Source organism: Ammodytes marinus, assembly GCF_949987685.1.
Source record: "Ammodytes marinus genome assembly, chromosome: 7".
Lineage (NCBI taxonomy): Eukaryota > Metazoa > Chordata > Actinopteri > Uranoscopiformes > Ammodytidae > Ammodytes > Ammodytes marinus.
The window spans coordinates 25,356,668-25,371,005 of NC_137211.1; the positions used below are offsets into that span (position 1 = coordinate 25,356,668).

General features: G+C 41.0%; 1 protein-coding gene across 1 annotated transcript; it reads right to left on the reverse strand.

Moving 5' to 3' along the window:
• Positions 1 to 667: 667 nt before the first annotated feature.
• Positions 668 to 13,296, reverse strand: arih2 (ariadne homolog 2). Its single transcript, XM_080030913.1, has 15 exons — positions 13,182 to 13,296; positions 10,373 to 10,934; positions 8,411 to 8,478; positions 8,029 to 8,101; positions 7,541 to 7,682; positions 6,286 to 6,407; positions 5,550 to 5,659; positions 5,321 to 5,438; positions 5,105 to 5,155; positions 4,786 to 4,807; positions 4,308 to 4,459; positions 3,869 to 4,012; positions 3,504 to 3,572; positions 2,836 to 2,961; positions 668 to 2,372 (listed from the first exon to the last, which is right to left on the reverse strand). The coding sequence occupies exons 2-15, from the start codon at positions 10,640 to 10,642 to the stop codon at positions 2,301 to 2,303; spliced, it is 1,539 nt and encodes a 512-aa protein (XP_079887039.1). The 5' UTR covers positions 10,643 to 10,934; positions 13,182 to 13,296; the 3' UTR covers positions 668 to 2,300.
• Positions 13,297 to 14,338: the final 1,042 nt, after the last annotated feature.

Here is a 14,338-nt window from a genome sequence, read left to right on the forward strand (position 1 = left end):
GTGCCAATCCAGTAATGTCAGAGGTGGCCAGGCTTTCTGCAGCGTGTGTCAACACTGCACTGGCTGTGGAGAGTTTTATATTTTTTACCTTCAGAATCCACAGGTATTATTCTATCATGCACAGATCTGAAGACAATCAAATGAGTTGCACATTGAGTCACTATTAGTGCCACTATAACTCTGTTATTGTAGGAAGTGTAATAGAAAGCATTAACAAAAATTAAAGGGAATTCTTCCCAAATCAACATTTACTAAATAATAGCATGTGTCCTTGTTAATAACACCAAGACTGTACCCTCATACCAACATTATAGCACAGTAATAATTCAGGGGGCTGAAGACAATTAGTCTGTTAATTGAAATCCAGTCTGCCGCTATTATGAGGAGTTGCATGTTTGTATCCAATATTTCAATTTATTCTGCAATATCCGGTGGTTTTGTTATTATATCTGTTATTAGATCGGTTCATATGAAACTAAAGTGTCATATGAACCGACAAGAAAAATAACATTACTTTTCTTTCGGAAATATAGCACTTTTACTTGACCCCTATTCATTTAACAAAGTACAATTCAGCTAAAAAGGATTTAAACTTGTTTGTGTATGTGTGTGTGTGTGTGTCGGTGTGTGTGTGTGTGTAATAAACACACGAGAGACAGGGTCCGGTTTTAAAAACTCTCAGTAACTCTATTTCTGTATTAATGTACAACCGTTGAAAATTACAACATTTTTTTGGTATTTTTTTTTCTTTTTCTTAATTTTTTTTTCCTTTTAAACGATCTATCTATCAACAGCCATTTTCCAGAAGAGAAGTGAACAACATGAGCAGGAGAAGAGAAAATAAAGAGCAAAATAAAGTGAGGGAGGGGTGAAGGTATAGAAAGCTGAGAGAGCACAAGATGGGGGAAAAGGACAAATGAACAGTTTCTGCAGAGGAGTGTTTAAGCACAAGTGTGTCCATGTTTGCATGTTATGCGCGTGCAAATGCGGTGTCAGTAGGATTTGCTGTAGTGCGCGCGATTGGCTGATATTACACTTGCTGCTTCAAAACATTGTTGTCGTCTGATCAGTGGAGATGCAAATGTGAGATTTTTATGGACAAGATGCGGCTCGCACTGGTTTGTATCTTCATTAGCTGAACACAATCGGGGAACAATGTGGGACTATAGGTAACTCAGTAGTTTTACTTCTACCATAATGACTCGTGGCTATTTGCTGGCAGTAGTGGCAGTAGCAGCTGGTCAGGTTTGGTACAAACACAAGCGTGAAACATTGGGAATAAAATCTAAAGACAGTTGTCGTATAAACACACATTCAGCTTATTCTTCTGTATTTTTGGACATTTAAGGAGTATATGAAGTCACCATTGTTGATGGGAGCTTTTTTTAATTGAAAGGCCTCCATAATGTGATATGGAGATTTGTTCATTGGCATGTCAAGTTTCTCCTGTCCTGGTCGATGATAACGTTTGTTCCAAACAACGCGTTGGCAGTGGCCTCTTTCATCTAGAAGTATCAGTCTCCACTAGCTACCAGTGTCTAGGTTCTACTCCATCATATCATATCTGCTCCGATGTATTTATTTCAGTTAATCTTGTACAGCTCAGGAGGAGAGGTAACTGTTATTTAAATATGTGGACACAGTTCATACTATCAGCTTTGCGTTTCTTGTGCTACAACTGCCAGCAAGAGCCCACTACTCATTATGTGAAACCACCAAATAAAGAGATTCACAAATCGGCACAGTCTCGTTAAACAACATTTATTCCATCTTCCTCATCTGTTAAATAACAAAAGCTTCACCATCCATAACAATTTGACTTTTCTTTCTAATGACTACTCCAGCATTGCAGGAATAATGTTGGACAATAACAGCACTGCTTCTTACACACTTGTTGCTTTTAGGTTCTGTGTCAGTGTGTGAATGCATAATGCAAATTCAAAGCTAAACCCACTGTTTGCGGACCTCAAAAATTGGACTTTTCTGATCAGATCAGAAAAACAAAACTGCAACAAGTGTAACCACGGTGACTGTGATGCTCTATAGCCAACACATGGAGATGAGGAGATGCTGAGAATGAGGAGAGGAAGAAGGGGGAGAGATACAATCGTGCCATTCTGTGACCCTGCAGCATACAGGCAGAAAGAAAGAAGCAAATGGGTGAGTGTAAAGAAGCCAAAAAGAGGGGGGGGAGGGGTCAGTATGACAGCACCGAGGGATGGTCATGGAGGGAAGGTAAGCAAAGGGTTAGGAGAAAGGGAACAGAGGAGAGGGAGATGCTGGTGCTCTGCCATGGAGCTTCAGGTGTCGTGGAAATCCTTCAGCAGCGTGCGTCGCCTCTGCTCTGCAATGTGCATCTGATTCTCCAGATCCTGGGAGAAGAACAAATGGACCACACATTAGTTATTGTAAAGTAAACCTAAGCTTCTTTCTCATTTCTATACTCTTTAAAGAAAGTGATCAAATACCATACATGGGCCGGCGGCTTCTTTTTTTTTTTTTTTTTTTTTTAAATCATACACTATCTTCGGGACAGGAAGTTACTAAGACAATTTAAAAGAAAGGAGATGGATCTTTATGTGATAAGACTTAAAAAATAAATAAAAAAACATAAAAGATAATATGGACTTAATAGCCAATTAAGTGTTGATACTATTAGACAAACTATTGCTCCGTTTTAAATCCCCATACTTGCCTGCTATTTAGTATTGAATACAAATATGGGCATGTACTAACATGTGGTAGGATGCAGCATGCTTAAAACTCAAATCACACATTGAGGGGGACTTGAATGTCAGTATCAAATATCACACCGATCCCTTCACTAGCTCTTACCCCTCTGTCACTGGCACTGAGCTCCCCCTCTCCTGTCACCACTCCTCTCTCGTAGGTATCGGCCCGCTCCACCTTCCACGACAGGTTCTCTATCTCTGCTTCCAGCTGCGCCTGCTGGTACTCAAACTGCACACAGACAAGGAGAAAAACAATAAGTCACGATGAATGACTTTGAGAAAAACCATGATTAAAAGATACAATTAACCACCCTGAAAATCCAAACTCGGCGCTAGCTAATTTAAATTTGCTCTGCATACTACTCTTGGCACGAATCATTGAGCTCATTAACAATGTCGGACAATTTCGACTGACCAATCAAATGGTACTATCTGCTATAGGCGTGCATAGCCGGATGACGAAAGTGCTGCGGATGCCCCGTCAAAGTAATAGTGAACAACAAAGATGGCTGCGGATATGTTGTTTGAAACTGCTTTGGCATTTGGACTTTTTCTTGAAAAAAATAACAGAAGGTGGCACGCAAATCTTTCATAAGCAAGAATTACGTTTTTGCTGTTTTACCGACCAGATACGGCAAAAGTTTAATTTGCTGCCTGTCAGATGGCAAGGAAGTAAACTTATACTCCCTTCATTTAGTTAAAAATCATATTTAATCATCATGTGAATATGTGCAATAAAGTACATCGGCATTTGCATGTTTTCTTTCTCACCAGTTTCTTGCGTGGGCCGGACTCCATGTAATAGGCGTAAGGGTACGTATACTGCAGCGTGTAGCGACACTGAAAACCAAAAGACACAGTCATGATGTTGAACGTACTGAGGGAAGGGTCATGCAAACTCAGCCTGTCTCAATTACGAAAAGCACATTGGCAATCAATCAACACGGTCTATATTCTACCACTTCACTGAGACAGGCCGACTAAAGAATAAATTAATGATACTTATGTATAATACCTATATTTCTGTCCATCTACTGCTCTCTTCCATCATTTGCCCATTCAACATTCTAACTGTGCATAACAGGTGCAAAACATCTAAAACAAACATACACACGCACAGATGAGTGTGTGATTACCTTAGCCAGTAGCGCTGCTGCATTATGCAGATACTGCCAGTCGATCCAGGTTCCCAGGTTGTTCATCACTCTCTCCTGGATCTTCTCCTGGATCCTCTGGTACGTCTGAGCCTCCAGCTGAAGAGACTTGTTGTGATTCTCCCACTGGTGGAATAAAGAGTTTAAAGAATATATGAATACAAGAGTGAAGAAGGAAATCTGTTGCGTGTTAACGCCCTCAAATGCTAAAAATGTAATTATCTTTAATGTATTCCTAGTTTATGTGAAGCAACGCTTTGACAATGCCTCTAAAGAGTTAAGTAGAAAAGAAACCAAAACATACATTTTACATATTAAATCTTAAGTTCCAGGAAGGAGTTAAGGTTAACATGTTACTCCTATCAATTTTGCATTTAATGTTTCCCGAGCATATAAATACAGATCCAAGAATCCAACTCACCCTCTCAAAGTAGAAGAGGTATTTCTTAAGAGCCTCTCTGGCCTGGGCCTGCTGGCTCTGGTTGACTATATCAGGGTTTTCTTTGTAGCGACTACACTCGTAGTATTCACTGCCGTGAGTCTTCCAGTCACCAAGACACATCCAGCAGAAGTCTTTCAGGACACAAACAACACACATTTATGGACACAAAGTGAAAAACAACTGTAGCTTCAGAAGGTATTTAAAAAGATCTTTCTATTTTTAAGTACTCAATGTGCTCCTTTTAAACTGTCAGCTGTCACCATTAGTCAAAAGATGCACACTTCTATTCTATATTAACCCAGAGTCCAGTTTCATCATTCTCCATCAGTCTAGTCATTCATGTCTCATAAATGCATTGTACCACTAGGTGGATGCAAAGTGCCTCACAGAACAGTGAGCGCATGAGTCACTGGATCACAACAGAGGTGTGAAACTGAGACAAACTGCTGCTGCTTACCGTGTTTGCACTTGGAGCATTGCTGAAACAAACAAAGACACAGGGGGGAGTCAAATGAGTGAACCAGAAACCTGAGAAAAAGCATTTGAGTCACAGTTTGAATTATTCAGAGCAAATCAGCAGCAGTTTATAGCTCGATTTAGCACATACAGCTGTTAAAAATGTGATAAAATATGCACACACCAGTTAACATATCTATGCAGGAGTCATTTAATCAAGTGTCTAACTATTAATGTTGTGGGCTTGAGATCTTAGAAACTCAATATATGTAAGCACCTCCTGTGTTCTGGGAGAGTGTGTGATTTTCAGCGTGACTCACCATGTGATTGCACCCTCCGTTCTTCTCAATGCAGATATTGCACTTTGGACACTAGAGGAGAATTATGGTAATAAGGTTAGGATTAGTGACATGTTACAGCAATGCATTGCCAATGAGTATTTTTGAACTGTGTGAGATGGTCTGCGACTGTTTGAGTGTACAAAACAACACTGCTTTTGTATGTGCACTTTGTAAGTTTGTATAGATCCATCATACATCTTTAGTGTGTGCGCTGATGTAGTTAGCCGTCTCCGAGTCATCTGCACACTTGATCAGCCATTTCCGGATGGTTGCACAGTCTGTGGGCGCGTGGTACATCTGACGGCATTTAAAACTAAGGGCACAAAATACATACACTCAACATTTGTACTGCTTAAATGGACATTATATTTTTTTTGTTCAGCCATATAGTGTGTGCATGTGTGTGTGAGAGTGTAGCTCCTACCAGAAGACTTCGTGGCAGCGGCTACACTGCACCCTGCGCGCCCGGGGCTCCTGTACCTTGATGACAATGGGACAGTCTGCACCCGGACACAACTGCAACTGGAAGTGACTCTGTGGGACGGAGAGAGAGAGAGACAAAGGTTAGGTTAAGACATAGGGAATGTCAATATCAACAGACACAGCGTGATGATTGTCCATCCCTGGATTAAAACCTGCTGGACGTTCTCAGGATCATCTTTAGGTCTGAGGTCAGTTTGATATTATTCCGTGGATAATTAAGACAATGCCTCTGGAAAGAGTTGCTGCTGTTGAATTTTTTTTTATTAAAGTTAGTGCTTCAACATTGTAAGCACCACAAAAAATGTCAATTGTAGATGGAGACAATTATTCCAAACCACGGGCGAACAAATATGTACATGTGTTTCTTTGTGATTGGGGCGAATGATCCTTTGAGGAGACTTATCTGAGATATCATGATGAACGTTAATACGTGTAGATGGAAAGCAGCTGGCTAAACAGACAGTGAAGTGATTGATAAAACAGCGAGACGATTCAGATCAAAAACTGCGTGAAAGAGATTCAAAGAATCCCCTGTTGAAACGCACACACACACACAGGGCTACGAAGTTTCTCACTCCCTTCCCACATGCCTCTGACGTTTCATTTGCTATACATGCACAGCTTGACCAAACAGATTGAGCGCACACACACAGACGGACACAGGCACACACACCCACCTCAACGTAGTCTCTGAAGAGGTAGCGTCTGTATTTGTCCTTCAGCTCCTCTCCGGGCAGCAGAGGCAGGACAAAGTCTTCAGGCATCTGCAGAGAACACTCCTGAGCCATACACGAGATACCTGGAAACACAAACGCAAAAGAGAGGAAAAGCATCAATTACACATACTACACAAATAACTTACTTTTGTCAGCAAATCTGGAGAATGCTGCTGAAAAATAAAAATCAGTGAATATATTTTCTCCTGTTCCACAACCTGTCTGTACCGTGTGTGGGCCACCTAAGATAGAAACCTGCCCGTTTACAGAGACTAGGCTGTGTATTAACGCTGGATTTTTTTTTTCAGTACACAATTCGTCATGGTAGCGAGGACGACTTACAACAAGCATTCTCCAGAATCACTGACTCCACCTTTAACTACATCCCTACTAACTACATCTGTGACTGAGCAAGCTCCTTTGGTTGAACCGGCTGGTTTCTAGTGTTACAGTGACCCAGAAAATGGATTGGGGTCCAGTGTCTTCATAAATGTGTGCTGCGTACAGCTGATAGAGAAGCTCTTATCAGGCTCTGAAGGACTTTTTACATGGACTGACTCCATCGGAGCAACTGTAAAGAAAGTAGCACAGGGCCACAGCTGCATACAAGTACTCACAAATACAAAAACACCTACACACGAAGAAAAAATTAAAAGGAAAACAGCCTGGTAAACTGTATGCACCTTTCTACACAGTACACTTTACAATAACTTAATTTACTGATCCGTGTAAAAACCCACACACCCATCTGCTCTACTTATGACACAAACAACGTACACACACAAACACACACAGTTGTACTAGATGGGAGTCATTCAACCTTGTTTTACACCTCCCTTATCTTCAATGTCACAAGTCTTGGACTATACACACACACACACACAAGTACACATTTAAAAAAATAATAATTGGACCTTTGCACAGACTTCCAGCTATGATCTGTAGTGTTTTCCATCATTAAAAACAGTTTCATAAGTAACAGATTTAGCTCGCCTTGTTAAATGTAATACAAGCCTGCAGACCCTGCTGGGCTGGCAAGAAAACACAGACTAAAATAAACTTCTAAAAGGATCATAGACAGGTTGTGATGAAACACTCAGTGGACAATCACATGAACACACAAACAGCAAAGCTAACAGCTCACATCAAACAAGGTGTGACTCACCCACTCTAACAGCAGCTTTGATGACTACACACAGACTCACAAACTACTCACCCACTCCAATGCCATCTTTGACCAGGACGGTGCAGTGCTGCTCCCAGCATGCTTTGCAGAAGGAGTGCTGGCAGGGTAGTGCCAGCAGGGAGTCTCTCCGTACCACCTGTAGACACACACCACACTGGAGGGACTGAGGGGCCTGAAACACACAAACACACCAATTAACAGGCCATCAAACACAAACTGAACTGAAGAGTTAGTCAGGGAGCTCAATATAGGCTAAAAAAACCTTGATACGATTGTTAGTAGGGATGCACCGTTCCCAAACTTCCTATACCTATGTGAATTTGTATTTAGCCGATGTTGATGCAGATGCTTGTTCAAATGTTCAAAACAAAAGGATGGATGACAGGAACTAGGTTTGTAACCAATAAACAGCCTTGTAGTAATTCTTAGCTCGGCAACAAAATATGAATAGTAAAAAAAACATTCTCAGGCAAAGATATGAAGACAGCATGTATATATATATATGGTGAGTTACTCACAGGGACTGGTCTGCAGGTGCTGCTCGGCTGTACAAAAGCATCCGACAACAGCAGGGACGAGTTGGACTTATATCTGTGGAGAACATGGACAGAACCAGAGGTCATATGAGAACGACAGACAGAAAAACTTAATGAGATGATAAATGAACAAGCTATGACAACCTGACAACATGAGAAATGACTCATGTTAAAATGGTTACAGATGGAAAGCAGAGACAGAGAGAGTAAAGAGAGAGTGAATAGGAGGAAGAATCAGAATATAAAAGAGATTAGAGATTCATAAGAGTAAAAATCTTGCAAGGGAGGGGGAATTTATCAAGCAGAGAACAATGAAAGAAAACAAACATAAGGCAGGAATGGGGAGTTCGCAGATGGTACGTACCTTTCCAGTATTTGTGTAACCCGCCAGTGAAGGTGTACCAGGATCAGTTTTGCTACCGCTGGTAAAATCTGGACAGAAAAAGAGAGAACAGAGAAAGAGATCACACAAATGTTGCTTCAATTGGTCTTGGCTGTCTTGAAGGCCAACTCATGTGTAATGATGTGTTATGGATATCAATTACTCTTATTAATTACAGCCTCTCAAATGTACAGCTTTGCTTAGTCTTGCATTTGAAATTAAACAACAAAAAACACAAAAGTCATTTGAAAACATCACCAAAGTGATAACTGTGGTAGTAAATGGACTTTAAGATTTGGTAATTGATTAAAACAAATCTGCCAGCTTCATCTATAATAGAATCAGTATGCTGCACAAAAAGAACACACACTCCACTGACAGCCCTATCAGTTCACAGACTTCCTGATCAAGTGATATTCTCCCAGCTGTTACTGTATAGTTAATATAAAAACAGGAAGTTATCTAGGATTACTCTACCCTGTCACAGAGCACTACACACCATTCAAATACAGTAAAATGACTGCATGCACCCTTCTCTCACCTACTGCCACCAACACACAGCTGCTCCTCTGGGAGCTGCTAGCAGGTGACTGTAGTTGGGCTGTGCACGTCATAGCTGTGATTATGGGTAACTGTGTGTCTGTGAGAAGTTGAACTAAGGTGTTACTGAAAAACAGCATGCAGACTCAAATAAATAAGAGTAAAAACCATATGTAAAACACATTGACTGTCAGATCAAAGGACATATTCCCAGATGACATAACCTTATGCTCATTCTTACTCAGCCTCTTCCAATCCCTCTGTTAAGCCTCAAATATACTCGCTGTTCAACAAAGGGTTTGCATAGACGTCTTTGTTCAACACACTCAACTATGTACTCATGCGTGTAACTTACTGGACTTAAGGATGTGTAATGTTAATATTTGAGGACGTGCAAAACCAACACTTCAAACGGCCCCAGCAGGATACACATGGATGTCGAAGTGCACTTGGGTGTCGACATGTGCACCTGGGTGCATAGTTAAAAGCAGCCATGTAATCTGCTTAAGAATGCATTAATATTAGTCTGTGCACTCAGATCTATGTAAACTGTCATACTCAGACTGCCAACCAACTCTAATATATTGTATTTATTTAGGGCTATTTGTCACAAATTGGCAATAAACTTGCAGTGCTCTTATTTCATTAAAGAATTAAAATAATAAGTATTTCAAAGCTGACTTTACATTCACTTTACATCTTTATATTCATGTTCTATGTTCCTGAACATTTGAGTGCTGACTTGAGATTTTTTTGTATGTTAGAAGTAGGGCTGCAACTAACAATTATTTTGATAATCGATTAATCTGTTGATTATTTTCTCGATTAATCGATTACGTAGTGTTTTGGTCCGTAAAGTGTCAGAAAATTTAGAAAAATGTTGATCAATTTTCCAAAGCCCATGTTGACGTCGTCAAATGTATTGTTGTGTCCAAAACACACAGATATTTCAGTTTACTGTCATAACAGGATTAAAGAAACCAGAAAATATTCACATTTGAGAAGCTGAAATCAGAGAATTTGGACAATTTTTATTACAAACTTACTCTAAAAGATTAATCGATTGTCAAAATAGTTGGCGATTATTTTAGTAATCGATTAATAATTGATTCTTCGATTAATCGTTGCAGCTCTAGTTAGAAGAGGCTTTGAGCACTCAAATTGTATGTGTTTTTGGTTGAAAAAAAAGAAAGAAAAAATAAACTTATAGAGAACCCTGATCACAATTCTTTAAAAAATTCTGATTCTCATTTTGGCAAGAATCATGCAGCCCTAACACAATGCTTACCCACTTCAGGCTAATAATGTCAACACATCCGTAACCCAAACCAACAAAGCGCAGCGCTGCAAACCCAATTAAGTTTCAGACCCTTCTTTCTTGGGATCTACAGACTACAAGCTCACCTTGAGTGCAGCAGCCACAGTGTTAACCTCCTCTATCAGCGCCCTCTGACTCTCCTTGTAGGTGAGACAGGTGAACAGGTACTCCTCTGGGTCGAAGGAGTCTGCCCCCTGCTGCTCCACGTCCCCGGCCACGCCCTCGTAGTAGCCCTGCATGTCTCCCTGGTCCTCCTCTTCTCCTCCATCGTCATCATCATCCTCCTCTTCCTCAGAGTTCACCCCATAGTCTTCCTCGTTACTGTCCGACGCCTGGCTGTTCATGTCCACGGACATCCAGTCGACCCAATCAAAAGGCCCGAACAGGTAGACAGCCCGCCTACCTGTCGGATCCTAGCGCTCCGATTGGTTGAAAATGTCTTGTTTGAGTCTCCGCCTCTCAGTGTGTCACCCCGCGCTCCTTTCCACCGGCTAGTGTCACTGCTCAGAGACACACTGACTTCCTGTCTGTCTGTCTGTCTGTCTGTCTGTCTGTCCGAGGCACAAAGAGTGCACGCTCAGCAGCAGCGAAAGAAGCAGAAGAAGTCACACTCCCCGTCACTCATTTGGAAAGCTGTTCCAGGGGGATCTGAGGAGAGAGAAATGAAGCAAGAAAGCAGAAGAGTTATAGTGGGGCAATAAGTGGGGAAAAACATGCAGTAGTGGTCAAACATGACAAATAGTATTGCCGAGTGATTGTTCTTCATTTTTTTATGTATTACATGTATTTCTCAACATACAATCTAAGGCCCGGCCAATATGAATATTTTGGGACAGATTGCGATTTCGATATTACGAAGTAAAGAATTCCGATAACCCATATATCGGCTGATTAGGTAAAAATATTTTCTAAATAATAACAAATAGTAAAAAGGGTCTTGACCAAGACAGCAGGAGCAGCATATCTAGAAGCAGATACATAGCTTTTTCTTAATTCTGATGAAAGCAGATCTGCTTAATTCTAGTGAAGATCATCTCCGAATAATAATAGTGTCTATTAAACTGATTTACCATCAGTAAAAATACAGAAATAAAATATAAAATACAAGAACTGAAGCGACTACTTCTTCTTTGGGCCATGTCCTTGGTCAAGCATCACACTGCCTTTTAGGAATTTTTGAGACGGCATCTGACAGCCCTGCACTATTATTAAGACGTATTAAAACAATTATATTGGCATTTGTTAAGTTACCGGTATATTCTGTTCTTATGACATTTGGATGAAAAGGCAAACTTGCTGACTAAAGCAACTGAGGACAGTCACGCTGGGGGTTCACAGACTGTGGAGAGTCCCCTCAATGTTTTCTGGAGTTTTTTGTCTTCTAGCCTTGCAGGCAAGATAGCCCTGATCTAGGGGGCATGGACAGTGACTCAATTAGGTCCAAGGTCCCTCCCTCCCAGCCTGCACAGTTGATCAGATCATAGCTACACCTGCCCTGCTACTCACCATACTGTATAACTTTAGGCCTTAATATGCTATAAGAACAATTGAAACATCCTCTTCGATTGTTTCCAGAATAAGCACTTTCTGCAGCTATACATCTGCTCCTCGTGTGTTTCTCCTCCAGCTTTGGATTGAACATGACAAAAGCAGGACTTCAGCTCTTGCTCACCTATTCTCTATTCTGAACTGAGCACAACATAGGATTAGAAAGCTTAGGGTGGTATCAAAATCAAGATAACTGTGAGCACACAACAGCACAGCATTACTGAATGCATGATAGAGGTTACAGCACATAACCAAGACTACTGTTCATCAACTGAATAACATGAATTTGGAAAAGACACAGCTGAAAACTGATGGTGTGATATTTATTGATTTTAACCTAACCATTGCCCAGCCATTTGGCATTGCAATTAAATTCCTTCACAAGTAAGATCAGCACTGTGGAAAGTCAGCTGTCATGCCAGAAAACATGCCCTTGACACGAATGTGGTACCACTTCTACGGACAGTTTTAGCTCCAGTTTTTAAATGCGGATGGGAAACTTGACAAAACATGTCTCGGGTTTAAAACATTTCCCATAACTTCGAAGGAGAAAGATACTGAGTGAGAACGATACAGACTTTACCACCGTAAATATGTGATTTGTATCCACCACAGCCAAGATACACAGGAACAAAGACATATGCTAGCATCACGAGTTGCAAATGTACACCTGAATAAAAAAACAAGGTTAGCCGTAACACCGGGAAAGCCTGGCAACCGGCCCCGGGGCGAGAAGAGAGGCACTCACGCATTCCGCCCGGTCAATGCTAAAAATAGGCAGCAAACTGGGTGACACACATCTTGCGAGGCTAATGTATCACAGCGACTCAGCAACGCCTTGAGGGGGATGGTAATCAAGCAGTTCGGGAGAGTTAACGCACGTTAATATAAAAAAAAACGTCTACGTAATTGCTGGACACGGGCAATTTTGGTCCGGCTTGAAAGCAACTAAAAGTAAAACGGCAGTGAGTGGAGGCAAATCCACATATCGGCTGGCTAACGCACGGTTAGCAGGATTAGCTTCCTCGCTAGAGAGCTGGCAGTGATATTCAGCAGCGCCGTGCAAAACCAACGAGTTTGACGAGCCAAATGGTTGGGTACTTTAAGAAAAGACACGTAGAAGTTTTCAATTATTACATTTAGTCATTCAACAAGAATGGAAGGCATATGAGCTAGCCAGGTTAGCCACCCTCGTATCGCCCTCGCCCGCTGTGCCCCCGCCTATATCCCACTCTAGTCCGGGGATTGAGATGTAAACAAGGCCCCTCTGGAGCCAGGGAATAAACAGACACATTAATACAACCGCTGCATTATATCACCACCCTGGTTAAATGCGGTGGTATTTACCTTTCAGAGAAGAGTCGGCTCTGCCCTCGTTGACAGCCAGAAGTGTGTGTTTGTGTGGGGAAACCCAAAGAGCGATTTACTCTGTGAGCGCTTGACTGGTAGGCGGAAGACAGAAGGCTACAGAGGTACTTATAGATGACGTCACGTCCGTGCTTCTCATGCCAGTCCCAAGAGAGAGCCAGCAGCCCTCTATCTCTCTTTCTCTCTTCAGGCAAAACTATGCAATACCTTCCTCCACTCTATGCATTGCAATTTCAGAAAGATGAAGCAACATCTTCGAACTTTTTTTTGCAAATAGACAGATGGATAAATAGATAAACATTGACATTAAGGGTCAATTCATATGAAGTTCACCATACAAAAATTTACCTGTTAGTTGTAGGCAATCAAGTTATTTATTACCTTTATGGCTATTCTTATCCCCAGATGATCTGTACGTCTCTACACACATCTTGATGGCAAAAGCCAGCATGATCTCTCTCCTTCCCCAAAGTCGTTTCCCCACACTACCCACTTCCTTCTATCTTTCACCATTGTATGAATGTTGCACAATTTTTTTATTTACTTAATTATGTCAACCCTTAAAAACACATACATTATGAGGATTGCACAGGCCTCAGTACGCTTTTAATTTGGATTTATTTGTGAATGTCAGACAGATAATAGGTAGTTTTTAACAAACTGATTAATGGGCCAACTAGTCAACGGCATAGTTGATCCACGATGAGTGTGTATACTCTCTGGTGAGCACCCTACACACTTCAGCAGCAGCAAAGTGTAATGATTGTTAATAATGAAAGCTTTATGCCTAATTAAAGCCACTCATACACTGTAACCTAAACAAGCTCTTTGGATGTGCCTCATGGTCAAATGAGTAAGACAAATATGACAAAAGCCTTGTGATTATGTTGTACTGTGGCTGTTGTTGAATAAGGAAGTGAGATGTCTTTGTTTTGTTATACTAGATTTCATACAAAAATTGTCTTGAATTGGACAACAAAAAAAAGTACAATTAAAGTAACGAGGCAAACAGATCAAAAGACTACGATAGTACATTTTTTACTGGTATTTCAACCTTTCTTACAAAAATACTTTCCGTACAAAAACAGTTTACTTTTTCAAATACAGCCATCATCTGCTGTGTACAAACACGTATA

Bases quoted from the DNA above. Each gene is read 5' to 3' on its own strand.
- arih2 (XM_080030913.1), bottom strand. From the start codon at position 10,642: ATGTCCGTGGACATGAACAGCCAGGCGTCGGACAGTAACGAGGAAGAC. The intron at 8,479-10,372 runs GTGAGCTTGTAG...TTTTCTGTCCAG, and splicing joins CTGTGGCTGCTGCACTCAAG to ATTTTACCAGCGGTAGCAAA. The intron at 5,439-5,549 runs GTAGGAGCTACA...TTGTGCCCTTAG, and splicing joins CGCTGCCACGAAGTCTTCTG to TTTTAAATGCCGTCAGATGT.